Genomic DNA, 19,338 nt, shown 5'->3' with positions numbered 1-19,338 from the left:
TCCTGAGAGGCTTAACGCAGTGTGTTTCTCTTTGACACACTGACCTACTTTCGCTGAAAGACTCGCGTGCAAAGCTCCACTGAAGATGATATAGGCTACTGTATATTAACTCATGCAGGTAACCTGGGAAAACATGCAATATTCTAATATATATATATATATATATATATTGACATATATGATGTATATAATAACATAGAAGCACAACATAAAAACACATGTGCATGCAAATAAAACAGACAGCTGTAACGCAGTGACTGATTCGTTTACATGCATGCATTGATCAATCAAAAATACAAAAACACTTCTGATTTGAGGTTTGGGTTGTGTGACATTGAAATGGCATCCATTTGAGGCGCGCCCTCTGATCCATATTTTCTCGCGCTCACGTGCCAGCGCGCTTTATTAAGCAGGACGCTGCTGAGCAACAGACACAGCCACAGACTGAGCATTTGCATCTGGTCAAACTTCGCTGCAAAGCAGATCAGAGTGTTTTGGGATGGTATTGCCTTTCTATGTTGACGAAGAAGCTCGGAACAAGTGAGTATGATATTCTAAAGCGATATGGGTTTGTTGCTTTGGTTTGGGTTCTGTAGCCTATAAGGTAGCCTATATAGAGAGAAATAAATGCACTGATTTGTAACCATAATGCCATACTGTATTTTCATGTATTGTTTTTTTTTTTTTTTTAGTTACAGTATTCTTCAAGTAGGCTATTTACAGAATATAATACGCCTCCACACACACACAAACACGCACAAAACGTCTTGCACCATTAGTGAAAATGCTTATGTTGCATGCGTGTCTGATTAATACCGCAGCAGTTTCATTACAAATTATATTGTCAGCATAACAACTTGGTTTGGGAATTTCTTCGTATTTTGTTTTTAATGACTGCAGCTTGAGCTGCATGAATAAGATTGTGTAAAACCTGATGATCATGTTCTCCAGCATGATTCGAGAATCGTCCAAAAAGCATCATGTGCTTCAGTGGAAGAAAAAAAAAACATCTTTTAACTTCACAGAGTACAGTAAATGTCAGAAATTGTATTAGTAACCCAGAAATAGCACCATTTTAACTTTTCTTTGTTTAAAATTCGAAATCTAGATTTAAATTAATTTTATGCATCATCTGAAAGCTGAATAAATAAGCTTTCCATTGATGTATGGTTTGTTAGGATCGGTTTGTGAAGATTCTTCTGCTCACCAAGGCTGCATTTCTTTGATCAAAAATACAGTAAATATAGTCATATTGTGTAAATATTATTACAATTTAAAATAGTTGTTTTCTATGTGAATATAGTATAAAATGTAATTTATTTCTGTGATCTAAACCTGAATTTTCAGCATCATTACTCCAGACTTCAGTGTCACATGATCCTTCACAAATTAATCTAATATGCCGATTTGCAGAAAAAGTACTGGCAGCTCATTACATTATCCATTAATTTTACAGACATTTCTGTTTACTCTAAAACACAATGCAATGAAGTGTGAAATTCAAAATACTGTGTGATATTCAAACACCTGTCAAAAATACGGAAACATTCCTTTAAATCATACAGTATATTGTGCCTTATTTTTACAGATTTTCTTTAGAGTGTGGTCCAAATGATTTTCAGGGCCACTGTAGTTTTGTCTCTGATTCCTGTGGTTTTCCACTGAACAGGATGAAAAGGGGACGATCAAAGCGTCAGAGCTTCACCCCGTCTGAGGGCAGAAACAAGAGACACAGGAGTGTCACGCCAGCGTATGTCCAGACGGGCTCCATCGCCTCACAGAGACCCACAGAGGAGACGTGGGGCAGCTTGCCACACCACGTGGTCCTGCACATATTCCAGCACCTGTCTCTGGTGGACCGGGCTCGAGCATCTTCTGTGTGTCGCCGGTGGAACGACGTCTTTCACATCCCAGATCTCTGGAGGAGATTTGAGTTTGAGCTGAACCAGCCGGCCACATCGTACCTGAGGTCCACACACCCAGATCTCATCCAGCAGATCATCAAACGACACGCTCAGCACCTGCAGTACGTCAGCTTCAAGGTACGTCGAGTGACCAAATGATCTGTGTACAGTGTGTGGAACAGAATGACTCTGCAAAAGCATGTGCATTTATAACAGTACACTAACACTGGAAGAAGAAATTAAGAATTTTAGGCTCACCAAGGCTGCATTTATTTGATTAAAAAAAATACAGTAAATACAATAATATTATGAAATATTATTAGAATTTAAAAATTATTTTTCTTTGTGAATATATGTTAAAATGTAATTGATTTCTGTGACGCAGCGCTGAATTTTCAGCATCATTACTCCAGTATTCAGTGTCACATGATCCTTCAGAAATCATTCTAATATGATGATTTGCTGCTCGAGAAACATTTCTGATTATTATCAATATTGTGCTGCCCAATATTTTTGTGGAAACCATGATATTTGTTTCAGGATTCTTTGACACAGAAATAAAAAGTTCAAATGCATTTACTGTCACTTTTGATCAATTTAACATTTTCCTGGTGAATAAAAGTATTAATTTCTTTAAAAAAGGGTAATGCACTTGCACTGATGATGATCACATTGGTCATTCATGCGATCACGATATTACATAAATAGTTTTAAAGCTCCATCTGATCTGTTTGTATGTTTACATAAAACTAAAATGTTATGCATGTATATTGCATTAAGAAAAGAATCAAAACTGTAATTTTAAAGGGATAGTTCATCCAAAAATGTAAATTCTGCCATCATTTACTCACTCTCCATTTGTTCCAAAACTGTATTAGTTTCTTTCTTCTGCTGAACACAAAATAAAACATTTTGATGAATATTGGTACCGAAACATTTGCTGCCAGCCATTGACTTCCACACTCAGAAATAAAGGTACAAAAGCTGTCACTGGGGTGGTACCTTTTCAAAAGGTACACTTTTGTACCTATTAGGTTCTAAAATGTATACTTTAAGTACTAATATGTACCTTTACGGTACCAAAACCGGCTCTTTAGGTACAAACATGTACTTTTTGAAAAGTGACAGCTTTTGTACATTTTTTCCATATACTATGGAAGTCAATGGCTACCGGCAACTGTTTGGTTACAAACATTTTTTAAAATATCATCTTTTGTGTTCAACAGAAGAAAGAAACTCATTTGGAACAACTTGAAGGTTGGCGAAGGAGTAAATGAAAGAATTTTCATTTTTGGGTACACTATCCCTTTAATTACATATGAAAAAAAAAAAGAAAAAAAAAATTAAGATATATATATATATATATATATATATATATATATATATATATATTACATATGTATGTGTACTGTGTATATTTATTATGCATGTATAAATACACACACATACACTATATATATTGAAAATATTTACATGTGTATATACATTTATATATTTATATTCTATATATTTAATACATAACATTTTTTATAAATATATACATGCATGTGTTTGTATTTATATACATAATAAATACACAGTATACACACACATATATTGTGTAAACAAAAACTTTTATTTTGGATGTGATTAATCGCGATTAATCGTTTGAAAGCAATATATATATATATATATATATATATATAAAATGTTGGATTCTAATTTCTATTCTATTATTGTGATTTTATTTCCATGCACCATTCAGGTTGACAGCTGCACAGAATCTGCAGAAGCAGCCTGTAACATCCTCTCACAGCTGGTGAACTGCACTATTAAAACACTGGGTCTGATTTCCACAGCACGGCCGAGCTTCATGGACGTGTCCCAGGTACAACAGAAACTTGTTCACCCTTAACATACAACACTCACCAGCTGAACATGACATCAAGCATCTGTTTTAAACCCTGTCGCTAGCAGAAAAACACTAGAATGTCACAGCTGTCAAACGTGGGATTGCTTTAGCGTGTAATTTCACCCTCCACAAAATCCTGACAGTTTGAAACACGGCAGTATAACCAGTATTGAAAGTGACAAGTTGAGGCTCGTTGTGGCTTACTTAGTCACAAAAGATTTAAAAACAAAGAACGCCTGACTTCTTTATTTAACTACAGACTCGATGGAGGGAATTTACAGGATTAATCACACAATAATGTGACTTCCAGCTGGCTCTGCTGTTTGTGTCCTTCTTTCTACTGTCACACTAAACACCATCCGGGAAGATCTGGATGAGTCAGTGCCCTCACCTGGAGGCTCGATTATCCTTCAATCGTTATTTCACTTTGTCTAGTGTGCTTTGTTCAGGTCAGGGTGATCAAAACATTCAGATCAGGACAAAAATAGAGCATAACAGCTGGTTCCGGAAGTAAAAACTCCATTCATTTTCTCCATAGGGGAAATTATTTTTAACAAGAGCTTATAAAGCTTCAAAGACTGACCTACTGTGAGCTTTGAGGTTGTTATTCAATGGTGTATGCTTTTGTTGAAGCCATTATTTAAAATAATTGTGTTTATCAGCTGAATTTATAGTGGAAAAACTACATTACCCATGATGCTCTACAGAAAACTCCACCAATCAGACCTCAGGGAACGCCCACTCACATGATGCACCACAGTTCGTTTGCTGGCTTCTGTGGCTGTAATACGCTGTTTTCCACCAACTGGCAACCCAGGGTGTCGAAATCCTATTGGTTAAACTGGCAGTGGGTGGAGTCACACAGACCAAAACAAAACCAACATTCTGACACGGAACACACATTTCAAAGTAGAACTAGATTGAAAAGTTTGTAGACAAACTTTAAGTTGGCTTGAAAAAGCCTAGCCAAAAAGTTTCCAAAAAGTTTGAAAGCTGGAAGTTTGAAGCAGTTTGACATTTAAAATAGTTTTTAAAGATTAAAGTTTGAATGTTTTGAAAGCAGTAAGAGTCTATCAGAAAAACAGATGTGGTTGCTATGGTGTTCTGGGTGGTTGCTAGGGTGTTGCTAGGGTGTTCTGGGTGGTTGCCAGGGTGCTGGTAGGAGGTTGCTAGAGTGTTCTGAGTGGTTGCTAAGGTGATCTTAGTGGTTTCTATGGTGTTGCAATTCAATTATTATGGTGTTCAATATGGTTGCTAACATATTTAGCATGATAGTAACATGATTAGCATGTTGTTAGCATCATGTTAACATGACTAATATGTCATTAGCATGTTTTTAACATGATAAGCATTTTGCTAGCATGTTTTTAGCATGATTAGCAGTTGCTAGTGTGCCTGGTGTGGTTGCTAGGGTGTTGCTATGCCGTTGCTAAGGTACCCAGGACCGTTGCTAGGGTGTTGCTATGCGGTTGCTAGGGCACCCAGAATGGTTGCTAAGGTGTTGCTAGGCTACCTGGGGTGGTTGCTAGGGTGTTGCTTGGCGGTTGCTAGGCTACCTGGGGTGGTGCTAGGGTGTTGCTATGCAGTTGCTAGGGTACCTGGGTTGATTGCTAAGGTGTTGCTAAGGTACCCAAAGTGGTTTCTAGGGTACTCAGGGTGGTTGCTAGGGTGTTACTAGCATGTGGTTGAGTCACACAGACCAAAACAAAACCAACATTCTGACACGGAACACACATTTCAAAGTAGAATAACTGTAGAATTGTTTTTCGGAGAAACAAGAATGTGAACGTAGCATGTTTCCTAAATATCTGCAAACATATGGTATTTCTATGCTTTAGTTCAGTCAAAAATACACCTTTAAGTACACAGTCTTGTATCTTTGTCTTTTTTTGCTTCAAATAAAAGTTGTGTTTCAGTTGCGAGCCTTTCTTTAACAAAGGCTTTAAAATCCTTATTGGAAAAAAAAAAAAAAACTTCTGGAACCAAAGCAGCTGAAAAAGTGGACAGACACTAATATACTCTATAAAAACAGCAAATATTACTAACGCGGTCCAACAGTTACACCAGACGATAAAGTTCCTGAAGGAGCAGCATCTATTGATCTGAATGGCTCAAAACTAGTGTTAATGGATGGACTTACCATTTAAACTAATCAAAATGAGCTTGAAATGACTTAAAACAAAATGATCTTTGAGTCACTACTGAGCTCAGTTAAATTAAAAGTAAACAATAAACAATACATGAATCATGGTTTTCAGTGTAGCTACTGCATTAACGTAGTTTTTTTAAAGCAATGTAAAAATGAGATATTGTTTTCATAAATAGTATGTTTATGCAATGATGCGTTTGTGGTTTTATGTTGATAGTTCTGGACATGTTTGAAAATGAACCAGCATGTCCGCAATACAAACAGCAGTATAGCAGGGTGACCTCTGTGAAATAATGAAATGACGCTTGATGTAAAGGTTATGAGAAGCCCGCGGCTCTGACTTTGCCTGTCTTGTCTGTTCTCAGTCACACTTTGTCTCAGCTCTGACGGTGGTGTTTGTGAATTCCAAGTCCCTATCCTCTATAAAAATTGATGACACACCGGTTGATGACCCTTCCCTGAAGGTACTGGTCGCCAACAACAGTGAGACGCTCAAGCTGCTGAAGATGAGTAGCTGTCCTCATGTATCTCCTGCAGGTCAGTGCATCACCGTCTGAGTCACGCCAGATCTAATATGAATACATGAACTTGGTTTCAAGTCAACAAGAAATCCAAATTGACTTTTTAATATACACTCCTGGACTTATTGTGCATGAGTTTATTCATCTAATTCACTTGTATGCAATTGAATGTAAGCTAATATAAGTCATGCCACTGAGGTACATACTTTAAACTCACACTTGAATGTCTTTTTTTATTACCCAAATGTTTTTATAAATTATTCCACGCAGCCTGCAAAATTCCAAATAAACCTATTTATTTTAACCACAGCACTTCTTCAGCCATACTGTATAATATCATATCATTGTTAGACTGAACATTGCTGTTTGAATGAAAATAAGTAACTTTGGAAGTTATGGCAATGTGCAAAAAAAGTATTTTAGAGTCTCCTCTCTTTAAAAAGGTTGATAGCAAAGAATAAGTTTTATCTTCCTCAAAGTTTATTCACCCTTCTAAAAAAAGACAATAGAAGCCCAATAGAAACCATCACAGAAATTCCAATGGTTTCCATTAAAATACCACTATGAACCATTAGCTTTTTCCAGTGAAAAATTCCTTTTTGTAGTGTGTTTTGGGCATTTTTCCAATAGGATTTAACATCCCACCAATAGAATCCATCACATACCCGTAGACACCATTATAGTTTCCATTAAAACCAATACAATTCCCATTATAACCATTAAAACCATTACATTTTCTATTGTGTTTTGGGCAGGGCTCTATTGTTTTTTTCAGTAGGGCAGTGAAGACTTAATATTAATGTAATTTCTGTCGATTGTAACTGTAATATCAACTGAAAAAAGTAACTAACCAACCAAAACATTTCTATGAAAGCTTGTTTCCACCACTGAATAAAAATAAAAAAGGTAATTGCGCCTTTTTAACTCCCAATTTGACTTTTTGTCTCAGAATTGTGATATAAACTTGCAATTACGAGTTATGAAGTCAGAATTGCATGATATAAAGTTGCAAAAAAGAAAAAAGTCTTTTATATAAACATGGATGACGACACGAAAAGCAGAGGAACAGACAAACCGAGTCATTTAAGCTAGAACCGCTCCGATTGATTCAAACACGTGACTTCGACCAATCAGTTCAAGCGATTCGCTAACAAACACAATCAAACAATTTTCGAATTTCGACCTCGCTTGTAATGTAATTTTAAAACTCCGAATCAGTTAAACTTTTTTTTTATTAAACAGTAGAAATCATCAAACCATTCAAATGTGCACTAAGTGAATTTTGCCAAACGATGTAGATATTTGAAAGCACCAAAGCAAACACGCCCATACCCCCAACAGGACCTCGCCCCTATTTTGATATCGTTGCCCCACATATACGTACACAACCCTGGCATACCGATGATCGCGGAAACAAGTGAAGATGAAACACAAGCATATTCAAACAAAAGCCAACACAGATAGGTTGTGTGAAACAATGCAAAATCAACATTACTCACCTATCAAGAAGAAAAAACAACGCAACTTTGGCATCCGATTCCAGGCCTTCCCGCACCTTGAGTTCTCTCCATTGCTGGAAAGCTGCTCTGATATTTACGCAGGTCCTACCTCTTGCCTGATCGTCTGTTTAATGCAGGGTTCCTCAAATCTTTCCCTGGAGGGCTAATCTGCTGCAGAGTTTAGCTCCAACCCTGATCAAACTCACCTACCTGTGATTTTCTAATGATCTTGAAGACTGTGATTAGCATGTTCAGATGTGTTTGATTAGGGTTAGAGCTAAACTCTGCAGGAGTGGGCCAGATTTGAGGATACCTGGGGTAGAGTCTGATGTTCTTACCAATATCAGCCACTACTAAATTATCCCTAGCAATAATTTTGCCAAAATCAAATCTGCTCCACTGGTTGTTGATAATGATTTCATTTGATTGGTAACAGCCATACTGTGTCTTACTATTCAAATTTGATTAAATGTAAGAATTCAATTCAATTTTATTTCTAAAGCAAGTTTAAATTCAACCTTAGTTGGCCAAAGTGCTGTACAAAAGTAAAAAAGAAAATAAATAAAAAATAATAAAAGCATTCAACACAAAAGATGATGCATACAATTAATTAGGTTAGAAAAAATTGGCCTTGTAAAGGTAAAAATGCCCATAAAAGGTAAAAATACATTTAAAGTTATAAGAAAAGTTCATTTCTGTTACTGCTACAAACTAACCACCGCACAGAATATGAAGAATATCAAACATATTTGGAGTCAGCTGTCCACGGCAATCCTAAAAACGCCACAATACCAACATAATAACACACTCAGCCCAACATCGGCTAATTATAGTTATTGACATAATTCCAGAAAATATCTAGATATAATTTTTTGTCAATATCACAATATCAACTGACTGTCTTTAGAAAAGTTTACGTGGTAGTTTCTTTTCATCTTGCCTCTGAACAATGCAAATTAAAGTAGAGTTTATAAGCGCAGCTCTGCTTTGTTTACAGCAGTAAACACTGTATCATTTCTGTTCATAAGCGCCACCTGCTGGCAGAGAGGGAATTTGCATCTCATTCAGCTCGTCTGCTGTTTTGTTCAGATATGTTTTATGTAGTATAGTTTCACAAAACTAGTCCGACCATTCTGTTTTTGCTTCAAATTTCGAAATTATACAGTCTAATTTAGATTAAAAACTGCTCATGCTGCGTCTTTGTTTGGATCATGATTAAAATGCAGTGGTTGCCTCTAATTTTAAATGGAAAGAGCACAGACAAAGCCTTTGTTTATATGAAGAGATTTATTTTATTTGTGTAACTTACTTATTTGATTTGGGGTTTGTTTTAAAATTTCAGTTTAGTTTTGTTATATTTCAATTTCACAAAGAAACGTGCCGCAATGGCCTAATAAAAGGACACCTTTTTGTTAAAAAAAAAGAAAAAATGTTAGAAAATCGAATCACGAAATCAAAATCGTGAATCGAATAGAATCGTGAATTGAGTGAATCGTTACATCCCTACTGGGTGGATTTTTATCATTATAGGGTGGTTGTGTACACACACTGCCATGTAAAAGTGAATTTTGCATCCGATGACCCCTTTAAGCGTACTGTAATCACCTACTCTTGTTTATGAACCCAAGTTCACCTGTTCCTTCTCGCTCATCCAGGCATCCTATGTGTGGCCGATCAGTGTCACGGGCTGCGCGAACTGGCTCTGAACTACCACCTGCTGAGCGACGAGCTTCTGCTGGCGCTCTCCTCCGAGAAGCACGTCCACCTGGAGCACCTGCGCATCGACGTGGTGAGCGAGAACCCGGGCCAAACGCAGTTCCACACCATCAAGAAGAGCAGCTGGGACGCCCTCATCCGCCACTCGCCCCAGGTCAACATCGTCATGTACTTCTTCCTCTACGAGGAGGAGTTTGAGCCCTTCTTCTGCGAGGAGACGCCCGTCACGCACCTGTACTTTGGCCGGGCCGTCAGTAAAGACATGCTGGGTCGCATCGGGCTGAACTGCCCGCGTCTCGTGGAGCTGGTGGTGTGCGCCAACGGGCTGGAGCCGCTGGATGAAGAGCTGATCCGCATCGCAGAACGCTGCAAGAGCCTGACGGCCATCGGCCTGGGCGAGTGCGAGGTCACCTGCAGCGGCTTCATGGAGTTCGTGAAGATGTGCGGCGACCGCTTGAGCCAGCTGTCCATCATGGAGGAGGTGCTCATCCCTGACAACACGTACAACATCGATCAGATCCACAGTGAGGTCTCCAAACATTTGGGCCGGATTTGGTTTCCTGATATGATGCCCACGTGGTAGAATCGCAGCCGATGCATCAAAACAGATCCACTCTAGACAGTGTTGCCAAGTCTGCGGTTTTCCTGTGGAACTGGGCTACTTTAACTCTTTTGCTGCGGGTTGTTTTTCATGTCAGCGGGTTTAAGCAACCCTATTTAACCCGTGTAATGCGAATTTTACTGGGGGAACCCTGCCAAAAAAAAAGTGTATTTTACCCTCCGAAACGCGATTGGGCTAATTTTGAGTAGCAATTGGGTGGGTTTTGTTTAGAAAACCTGGCAACCCTGACTCTAGACTTCCTGTGTAAACCAGCAGTCTGGAAAGCCACTGGAAGGCAAGCCTGCAACCTTTAGCCAAAAAAGCGTAATGGCTAATGCTAATGCTTCCATTTTGGTGGTACGGGAAAGGAGACCAGAGGCCGTTTTTTTTTAATGGATGTCAATGGAGGAGAGGCTTCACTACGCTGAATAAACAGCTTTTTAGAGGAAACAGCTTATCATTTAATGGATCAACAGCCTATCGGCTAATCTTCAACATGTTTTACACTAAACAATACTTTTGGATTGAACTATTTTTAGAGTTTACACCAAAAAAAAAATGTTGTTTCATTAGAGAAGTCACTGACTTTTTGCGACAGGTGGGATTCCGTTTACGGCACTCCTCTGGAAGGTGAATTTTACCAGGGTAACCCCGCCAAAACATGATTTGGCTAGTTTTGGGTAGCAATTGGGTGGGTTTTGTTTTGAAAACATGGCAACTCTGACTCTAGACTACCTGTGTAAACATGCAGTCTGCGTTTGGCAGGCACGGCAGCCATTAGACAGAACGGGGTAATTAAAATTTAGCATGGGAAACGGAACATCTGGATCGTTAGTGTGGAGGAGCTGCTGTAGAAACATGATTTGTGATTGGATCTCAGAGAAGGGATTTAAATGCAAAGTGTTTACAGTTCCACACAAGTGCACACACGTGAAACCACGGTTCTTTATAGGAAACTCATTGGCACAGAATGGCCCTCTGGGACTTGTTAAAGAGCTTGTATTTTATGGCTTAACCTTCTTTTGTTGGCTGAACAGAATAGGGCTGGGCGATAAACGATATATCGAGATTGCGATAGAATTTACGTCAATAATAATAAGCTCTGGACATTTTTATTCAATATGGATTAATCTAACATCCTATCACACAGCAGAAATAAATGCGACAGCAGCAGTTAGTGCAAAGACTGTGGAACTTCAAGTCTGCATGTTCTGCGTTTCTCTGTGTGAATGAATGGTGCGTTTTGTCTGATAAACAAACTCAAAATCGCTCGCAGTGATTTCAGCCTCTGTCTCAATATTTGAGGAGATAAACACTTGAACAGATGAACCTCAATCCTAACAGCTGCTCTGAGAGCCAATTCAGCAGCTTTACACCGATTCATCTGAGAAAAATCTACCGTCAAATACACACTGAAACTGAAACTTAAAAAAAAAAAAACATTCTGACAACCCGTCAAAATATAAGTCTGCCTTAACTTGAAAAAATTATGACAGAAATATATTACTATTGTACACCAAAATGTAATTCTCAAAATAATATAATAATAATTTTAAGGAATATCATACAACCAAGGTATTTTATAGGTAATTTATTCAGTTGTATTGCGCAGCATCTTTTGTTGTAAATTAATTTTATTTGATTTGCATTTTAATTGATTGCATGATTAAACTGTCAATAATTAATTTCATTGGACATAATTTTATGATAAATTTACATTGAATCATTAAAAACAGAATCCAGAAAAATAAAATAATAAAATAAATAAATAATTTTTTTTATACAGAAATAGTATAAAAATGGTTAATTTATGAAGTATGTTTCACACTACATTAAAACCCAGTCATTCGTCCAAGAAAATAACTTAGCACAACTTTATTTGCAAACTATATGTATATTTTAAAAATTCACGAGATTCTTAATCTCAATATCATTTTTTTTGTTCTTGCATTGCAAATGTTTCCATGACAGTTACGTACAGAACTTTCAGATCCTATAAACTGGTCCACTGTGCTGTTGTTTATTTGTAGATTTATAAACATTTGAAGTATAATATGCATTTACCCTGTCCTCTTATTAGCATGATCATACTGTAAGAATCCTTTATCATGGGACTTCACGTGTGCAGGATTTGGTGTAGCTGTACCGAGTCTTATAAACACTGCAATTAATGCGTCTTTTACTGTATTTCACAAAACAACTGTCAAACAAGCTGAGCTTTACTCAGCTTTTTCTTAAAACATACTCTGTTTAGTAGTATGTAGAATATACAATATTTACATTTCAAAGGGAGGTCAACATTAGGAGTCAATTCATTACAAAGTTGTAACAAACTGTGGTATTTGTTTTTTCCTTTTATTTTTTTAAATTGCAAGTCTGTTATTTTCTGTGCTAATTTGTATTTCTCTTGAATTTATTTGTGCTGTTCTCGTTGTTGTATAAAATAAAAAACAGTAACAGCCAACAAAAATTGAAATTAAAATTTTAATTAAAAATATTTTTATACATATTTTTTAAATCACATTCACCTATTACAGAATTAAATATCATCATACAAAGGCCATTTTCCTAAATCAAAAGTTTGTTCATATTGTAAACATCAATCATATTGCACAGAAAAAAGGGTAATAGTTGCCACTTTCCATTTTTTATAGTGTTTAAATCTCACGTTTCATAAAAGACATAGAAAACCAAGCTTTTAAATATTGCAGCTAATGGCAATTGTCTTTTTAAAATAATTTTTCTTAGCCCTTTTATTTCTTAAAAATGTTTTCATTTAAATACATAATGTCGTTACAAACATACATTTACATATTACATACAGATCTCTTTTTTTTTTATATTTTAAATAAGCTTTTGACTCAAAAGCGACATTTATTTGGGGGCCTATATCACTTAATATACGAATCTACATATTAAATAACACAATAATCCCTAATTTGCATTGCATATATTACAAATATTTTAAATGCATTAATGTAAGTTTAATTTCATTTAAAACCTGCAGTATCTGCCCTTAAAAGAAGTCTTACAGTAAGTGACTGTCTGAAAACACTGTCCTGTGGGTTCAATAAAGCATCTGTTGTTCTGACATTCAGACTTCAACCATCTTGTGTCTTCTCTCTCTCCCTAAATGGACGGTTGTGTTTGCAGTTCATCAGAGCACCACTAGATAGCAGAAGCATCCCATCAGAAACCCGCCTGAAATGGTTACATAAAAGCGCCTTGGGTTCTGCAAATAGAATCAACACAAGACACTTTTTTTTCATACTGAGCCTCGACTGTGGTGTGTGTGTTACACACATGCTGAAAGGATGCGGATACTCGCCGAGCTATGATCTGTCTGAGCGTGAGGTCATTGCTGACCGCATCATGAGTGAAGAACGTCAGCCAGACGTCAGCAGGGCAATTAAATATTCAAATAACGGCGCAGGACTGTGTGATCCGCCTGAGCATATTACACGCACAGACATCAACAAGCGTTATGAGCCAATGCATTTATAGGAATTAATAAATAGCAGAAGATCCAGCCTCCTTAATCTCACTGTGGCGCTTGTATTTCTGTCAGCACGCACAACAAGCTCTGAATATATGAACCGAGATATTATGTAACATCTGCAAACCTCAATTATTGCATGAGCAGCTCAAAGCACAAGTGCATACAAATGTGGTCCACATGACAACAGGAAGTAGTTTCACAGAAGGGAAAAGGCTCAGCTGCATCCACTGAACAGATTACATTCACATCGTTGAAAAATTACACGCATGTATTGGACTGTAAGCGTGGACTGTAAACCTGGGTTCATAACAGCCAAAGATGCAGCAGGAAACCTGTGAAGTCAGTTTAAGGCAGAATTAAAACGCATGGCTTTCAGATTATTCCCTGGCCGGCCTAAATCATCATCGGTGCATGAGCCCTACATAAACCGGCGCCCATGTGTGCAAAATATAAATATGGGTTTCAGTTTGTTGGTGTTGAAAAATGCAAGTTTTGCGGCATTGTTGTCTCTGTGCGTGAGGAAGCGCGGCGTGCCGGACTGTGCTGTGCTGTGCTGTGTGTGTACTTCATGCGCTGGGGCAGGGAGAGGAGCCGTGTTCCCGGGATCTGACAGAAGGAGAGATACACGTGTCTCGGAGACCACGCCACTCTCTGATCCGCTGCTCCCGATAGGACGGGGGGAGCCGCTCAAGCTGCCGCGCGCGGAGGTGAGGGGAGGGCGCCAGCGTTCCCCTCAGGACATGCAAGGTGTACCTGGTAAATTGAGAGAAAAAAACAGATAACACTGAGGATACTGCATTTGAAATCCTGTGTTCATGTATGACATCTAAACAATGTCACTGATGCGATGCTACAGTATTTAGGGCTGGGTATTGAGACAAATTGGATTCACACGCTTGCATTTCGATTCAGATTCAATCCTGAGTCAATTCGATATCAATTCATCTGGATATATAAGCAATCAGATATAATTCATGTAAATTGTTTTTTCCCCAAGGAAAATAATCTCTCATGCTGCAAACTCTACAATAAACCCTGTCAGCTGGTATTAAAGTGAATTGCACATAAGACCATTATTATATTTAGTTTAAGTTATTCATCTAATATTTATTCATTATTATTTTCATTTATTTCAGATGTATTTCAGATTAGAAAAAATGTTTTCAATAGTTCAAGTTTGAGTTGACTATAATAACCCTGCTACCATTCAACAGTTTGGGGTCGGTAAAATTTATTATAATAACTTTTTAACGATATATAATCATGTTTCTACATTTAAACAGTGAATATCATAATTTGCTATAATGACGGAGTTATTCAAACATACATTAAATATTAAAGAACAGGTAAAGTAAAAATATAATGAATATGTAATATAGTGCATATATTTAGCAAAATGCTCCTTTTTTACAGTTAATTTTTCAAGCTAACTATAAGTTTATGGTCACTTGATTGGCTTTTCTGAGGTAAATGTGACATTATGTGTTTAGCTTTATTGATGTCTTTCCGCGGTTAAAACACCGACTGAGCGATTATATATGAGACTTTATACATTTCAGTAAGTTGTTCTGTTTCTTTCAACATACCTTCTAATGTTCATTCATGTTTATTTTGTGCAGTAACTGGTAGTAAAGCGGAAGAGATGATTGGTTCACATGCGCTTCGCGCTGCCACTTGAATGGAAGCAGTTACAGCTTATCTGTCACTCCACATTAAAGAGCGTCTAAGCATTTATTGTTTGAATTTCACAATAAAACTGACAAAATCTGGATGTTGAGACTTTGTTTCATATCAAAGGTTACAAAGCACAAAGCTTATTGCGATTTAATGGATGAGAGGCGCATTACAAAACATGTTTCTTTATGTATTCTTCACGCATCAACTCAAAACAGCAGAGAACAATTCTTGGGATTTAAAGGGATAGTTCAACCAAAAATTTAAATCAAGTCATAATTTACTCACCCTGTGTTGTTCTAATGCCATGTGCTGTTCTTTCTTTTACGAACCACAAAAGCAAATTTTAAAACAACATTGGAACAACACAAGGATGAGTAAATGATGAACTATCCCTTTAAAGATCGATACTGGTTAATCAAAATGAGTCATTTAAAATCAAGGAATCAATATTTTCAACCCAGCCCTAATGCTACACATAATGGTAGTGCTTAACTCCAGTTACCTTGGCAGTAGAGCAACAACCGTTGTTAAAATGCAGACGAGGTAGAACATGGGGTCGGCCATTTGTTTGTGCATGATCCAGTAGGGGTCAGATGGAGGGTTACAGCTGATGCAGATGGCGCTGTAGGCCAGAGTCACGACGAAGTACACCAGCACACTGCCGATTATGATCACCCAATGCACCACCGTCTGCACGTCAAACAGAAAGAGGGCATTTCAGGAAAAACACTGAAAGTCTGACATAAAAGAGAATAATTTAGACATGCTGTAATCTTAAAAGACCTCTAAAGAGTCAAAAAATAATAACATTTAAAAAAAACTGTGCAAGTTCTTGGAACAGTCAAATATTAACTATAATAGTAATATTAATATTATCACTTTTATGTCATAAAATGCCTAATGACTTGCCGCCCAGTCAAAGTAACATCAGAAGAAATAAGTAGGTTAGATATGATTATTTTTAAACACTTAGAAGATTTACTGAGAAAATGTATTGTCACTGTACGCTACTGTTCAGTGTTATTTTAGTATTATTATTATTAATATACTCAGTTTTTATTGATATTTTGAATTAGCTGCAATTTTTACATTGTTTTAATTTTAGTTTAATTTTTAATCATTTTGTTTGTAATTTTTAATAGTTTTTTTTAACTTTATTTTTATTTCAATTTTGGTCTTCATTTCTATTTATTTCAAGTTAGTTATTTTATTGCTTCAACGTAAACTTATTTGAGTTAGTTGCCAAGGCTACATGTCTAACTGTGTTTAGTTTTTATTTCATATTTATTTTAGATTAGCGAGAATGTTTGTAATAGTTTAAGTTAAGTAATAATTTAACTATAATAACCCTGCTACCATTCAAAAGTTTGGGGTCTGTAAAATTTTAAAATTTTTGAAAGCAAAGTCTCACCATCATGCATTAATTATATCAAATCTACATTAAAAACTGAAAATTGGTAAAATATTATTACAATTTAAAATTTAATTTGTTTTCTATGTGAATATCTGTTAAAATGTAATTTATTTCTGTGATGAAAAGCTGAATTTTCAGCATCATTTCTCCAGTCTTCAGCATCACATGATCCTTCAGAAATCATTCTAATATGCTGATATGCTGCTAAAAGAAACATTTCCTATGCTTATTTTTTATTTATTTATATGCCTTGTGGTTGTGCAGTGATGAAGCAGAGAGTAAACTCACCCAGCTCTTGATCTCAATGGCCAGATGCAGGATGATGGTGAAAAGAGACACTGTGTTCATGGGAGTTCCGAATGCGAATATACCGATGTCTGAACCGTTGTACGTCTTGAGACAGTAAAAGCAGTGATCAGAAAATAGCTTAATCCGAAACACATGATACAAAGAAACAGACGAGAGACTGAATAGATGTTCTTACCCAGTATGGAATAAAGAAGCACACTAGACTCTGATAGAAAGCATCGAGAATCGCGATCCAAAATGTTGAACGCCTGTAGCCCTGTAATAAAACATTCACATGTATTACAAAAAATGCACTTTTATAATAATACCCGTGGCTCCTGACAATATATTGAGGTCTTATGAAGCGAAACGATCAGTCTGTGCAAGAAACTGAACATTATTTACAACATTATTTCCTGTGAGTCTCAGGCAAACGGTCTGGAGTGATGTCTGGTTCATGAATGAATTCTTTTGAATCGGTTCTTTTTGGTGAACTAGATGAATCGGACTGAATCATCTGAAGCAGTTCACGGTTCGAGCAGCACAGATCTACAAGTTACTCAATCAAAACTCACTTTCAGATGCCTGACAGTCACTCCGACTGGAAATGAGCCAAAATAGCGGCGTATCTGATCCTGTGATCATGATCTCAAAAACAGTATCATATTTCTTTTAATGTTTTAAATCTGTATTTAACCTCAGAATGATCTCAAAGTAAGTTCCGATTTTGTGGTGGCTGTGTTTTAAAATTAAATGATTATAATCTTCAAGTGATGAAGGATTTCAAAAGTGACAGTAATAATCAATGTTCAGTACTACTGTAAGGTTAACCCCGCCTGGTTTACATGTCTGAAACTGAAATCTAGAAAAGTAATCAAAAAGTAATCAAATTTAATCACACTGTAAAAAAAAAAAAAAAAGTTCAGCCAACTTCAAGTTTTAAGGCAACCAGCTTCAGCAGATTTTTGAGTTTGCTCAACTCAAATTTTTGTTGTATAAACTTAAAACGACAAGTTGCGAAAACTTTTTTTTTACAGTGCAGTTACATTACTTTAATAAAGTAATTGAAATAGTTACACTACTTATTACATTTTAGATAGGGTAACTTGTAATCTGTAACCTATTACATTTCCAAAGTAACCTTCCCATTGCATGATTAAGTAAACAAACTAGTGAACTGAAGAAGTTAATTGAAATGAACTCTCTGAAAGAACAGGTTTGTGGAAGAGAATCAGATTTCCCCCGTTTGGCTGAGGCTCTGGATTACAGGTAATAATGTTGTAAATAATGCTAAATTTCTTGCACAGACTGATTGTTTCGCTTCATAAGACCTCAATATATTGTCAGGAGCCATGGGTATTAATTCTGACCATGGTTTCAGCTAAAAATCTTCTGTTCAAGACAAAAAAAGTCATCTACATCCTGGATGAACTGATGGTGAGCACATTTTCATTTTTGTGTGAACTATACCTTTAAATGTGAGGCAAAACCATAGGCTGGTTCCAAAACCATCATTTTGTAATTTGCCCCTTTTTTTTTAAAATGACCAAATGTCTTGCATAGAAATTATAGTCAAACTGTGATATTTATAGAAACTACAGGTTTCTATGGTTTCTCTGGATGCCCCCTAGTTACCATAGTTAGGTACTTGTAACCATGGTTTCTATAAAACAAACTATGGTATTTGTTTTGAAAATAGTAGCTGAATGCATTTAGAAACTATAACTTCAACTGCCATAGTTGAATGAATATGTTCCTCTAACTCCCTTAATTCACTTTTAATACAAACCGAACAAAAACATCTTGGTTAGGTTATCCCAGATTGAGTCATAGGTGACAGCAGGATTGCTCACCTCTGAGTGCTGTCCTCTCTTATAGAGCTCAGGCAGGCTCAGTAACATGGAGTCTGACACCTCTTTGTCCATGATCCCAAACATGATGGGAGGAGCAGAGGTGAAGAACAGGTTGAAAAATATCATGAGCCAGTAGTCGATCATGGCTGTGGCGGAGAAGCCGCAGAAGAACTGATACCAGAACAACAGATTCACATACGCCTGTGTGAGACGACACAGGTTAGTTAGTGAGTGCTGGTGATAATTCATCAGATTTCATCAAATGTGTTTTTAAGGGCGTTATAAATGTTGGAACAGAAAACAAGAGAATACTATTCAAGTTTCCT

At 36.7% G+C, this 19,338-nt stretch overlaps 2 protein-coding genes across 3 annotated transcripts in view; one reads left to right on the top strand and one right to left on the bottom strand.

The window, feature by feature from the left end:
• Positions 1 to 12,616, top strand: fbxl3l (F-box and leucine-rich repeat protein 3, like). 2 transcript variants are annotated; one of them, XM_058798863.1, is made up of 6 exons: positions 1 to 118; positions 414 to 540; positions 1,670 to 2,042; positions 3,649 to 3,771; positions 6,310 to 6,481; positions 9,620 to 12,616. In XM_058798863.1, exons 2-6 carry the CDS (start codon positions 500 to 502, stop codon positions 10,261 to 10,263), a joined length of 1,353 nt encoding a protein of 450 aa, XP_058654846.1. In that variant the 5' UTR covers positions 1 to 118; positions 414 to 499; the 3' UTR covers positions 10,264 to 12,616. The 2 variants fall into 2 exon arrangements, with proteins under 2 accessions (XP_058654846.1, XP_058654845.1); XM_058798862.1 differs by having other exon boundaries at positions 49 to 118; positions 397 to 540.
• A 131-nt stretch (positions 12,617 to 12,747) lies between these two features.
• The window catches only part of atp10b (ATPase phospholipid transporting 10B), a 43,217-nt gene continuing 36,626 nt past the window's right edge, over positions 12,748 to 19,338 (bottom strand). The window contains exons 18-22 of the mRNA XM_058798864.1: positions 19,013 to 19,213; positions 17,356 to 17,436; positions 17,160 to 17,264; positions 15,960 to 16,147; positions 12,748 to 14,533 (exon numbers count right to left, since the gene is read on the bottom strand). Coding sequence (XP_058654847.1) covers positions 14,347 to 14,533; positions 15,960 to 16,147; positions 17,160 to 17,264; positions 17,356 to 17,436; positions 19,013 to 19,213 — 762 coding nt within the window. The 3' untranslated portion in view covers positions 12,748 to 14,346. The remainder of the gene's footprint in view (positions 14,534 to 15,959; positions 16,148 to 17,159; positions 17,265 to 17,355; positions 17,437 to 19,012; positions 19,214 to 19,338) is intronic.

Source organism: Onychostoma macrolepis, chromosome 14 (assembly GCF_012432095.1).
Source record: "Onychostoma macrolepis isolate SWU-2019 chromosome 14, ASM1243209v1, whole genome shotgun sequence".
Classification (NCBI taxonomy): Eukaryota; Metazoa; Chordata; class Actinopteri; order Cypriniformes; family Cyprinidae; genus Onychostoma; species Onychostoma macrolepis.
The sequence above is the reverse complement of the archived record's forward strand: the minus strand, read 5'-3'. Positions and strand labels throughout refer to the sequence as shown.

Bases quoted from the DNA above. Each gene is read 5' to 3' on its own strand.
- fbxl3l (XM_058798863.1), top strand. From the start codon at position 500: ATGGTATTGCCTTTCTATGTTGACGAAGAAGCTCGGAACAA. The intron at 2,043-3,648 runs GTACGTCGAGTG...TGCACCATTCAG, and splicing joins TGCAGTACGTCAGCTTCAAG to GTTGACAGCTGCACAGAATC. The intron at 6,482-9,619 runs GTCAGTGCATCA...TCGCTCATCCAG, and splicing joins TCCTCATGTATCTCCTGCAG to GCATCCTATGTGTGGCCGAT.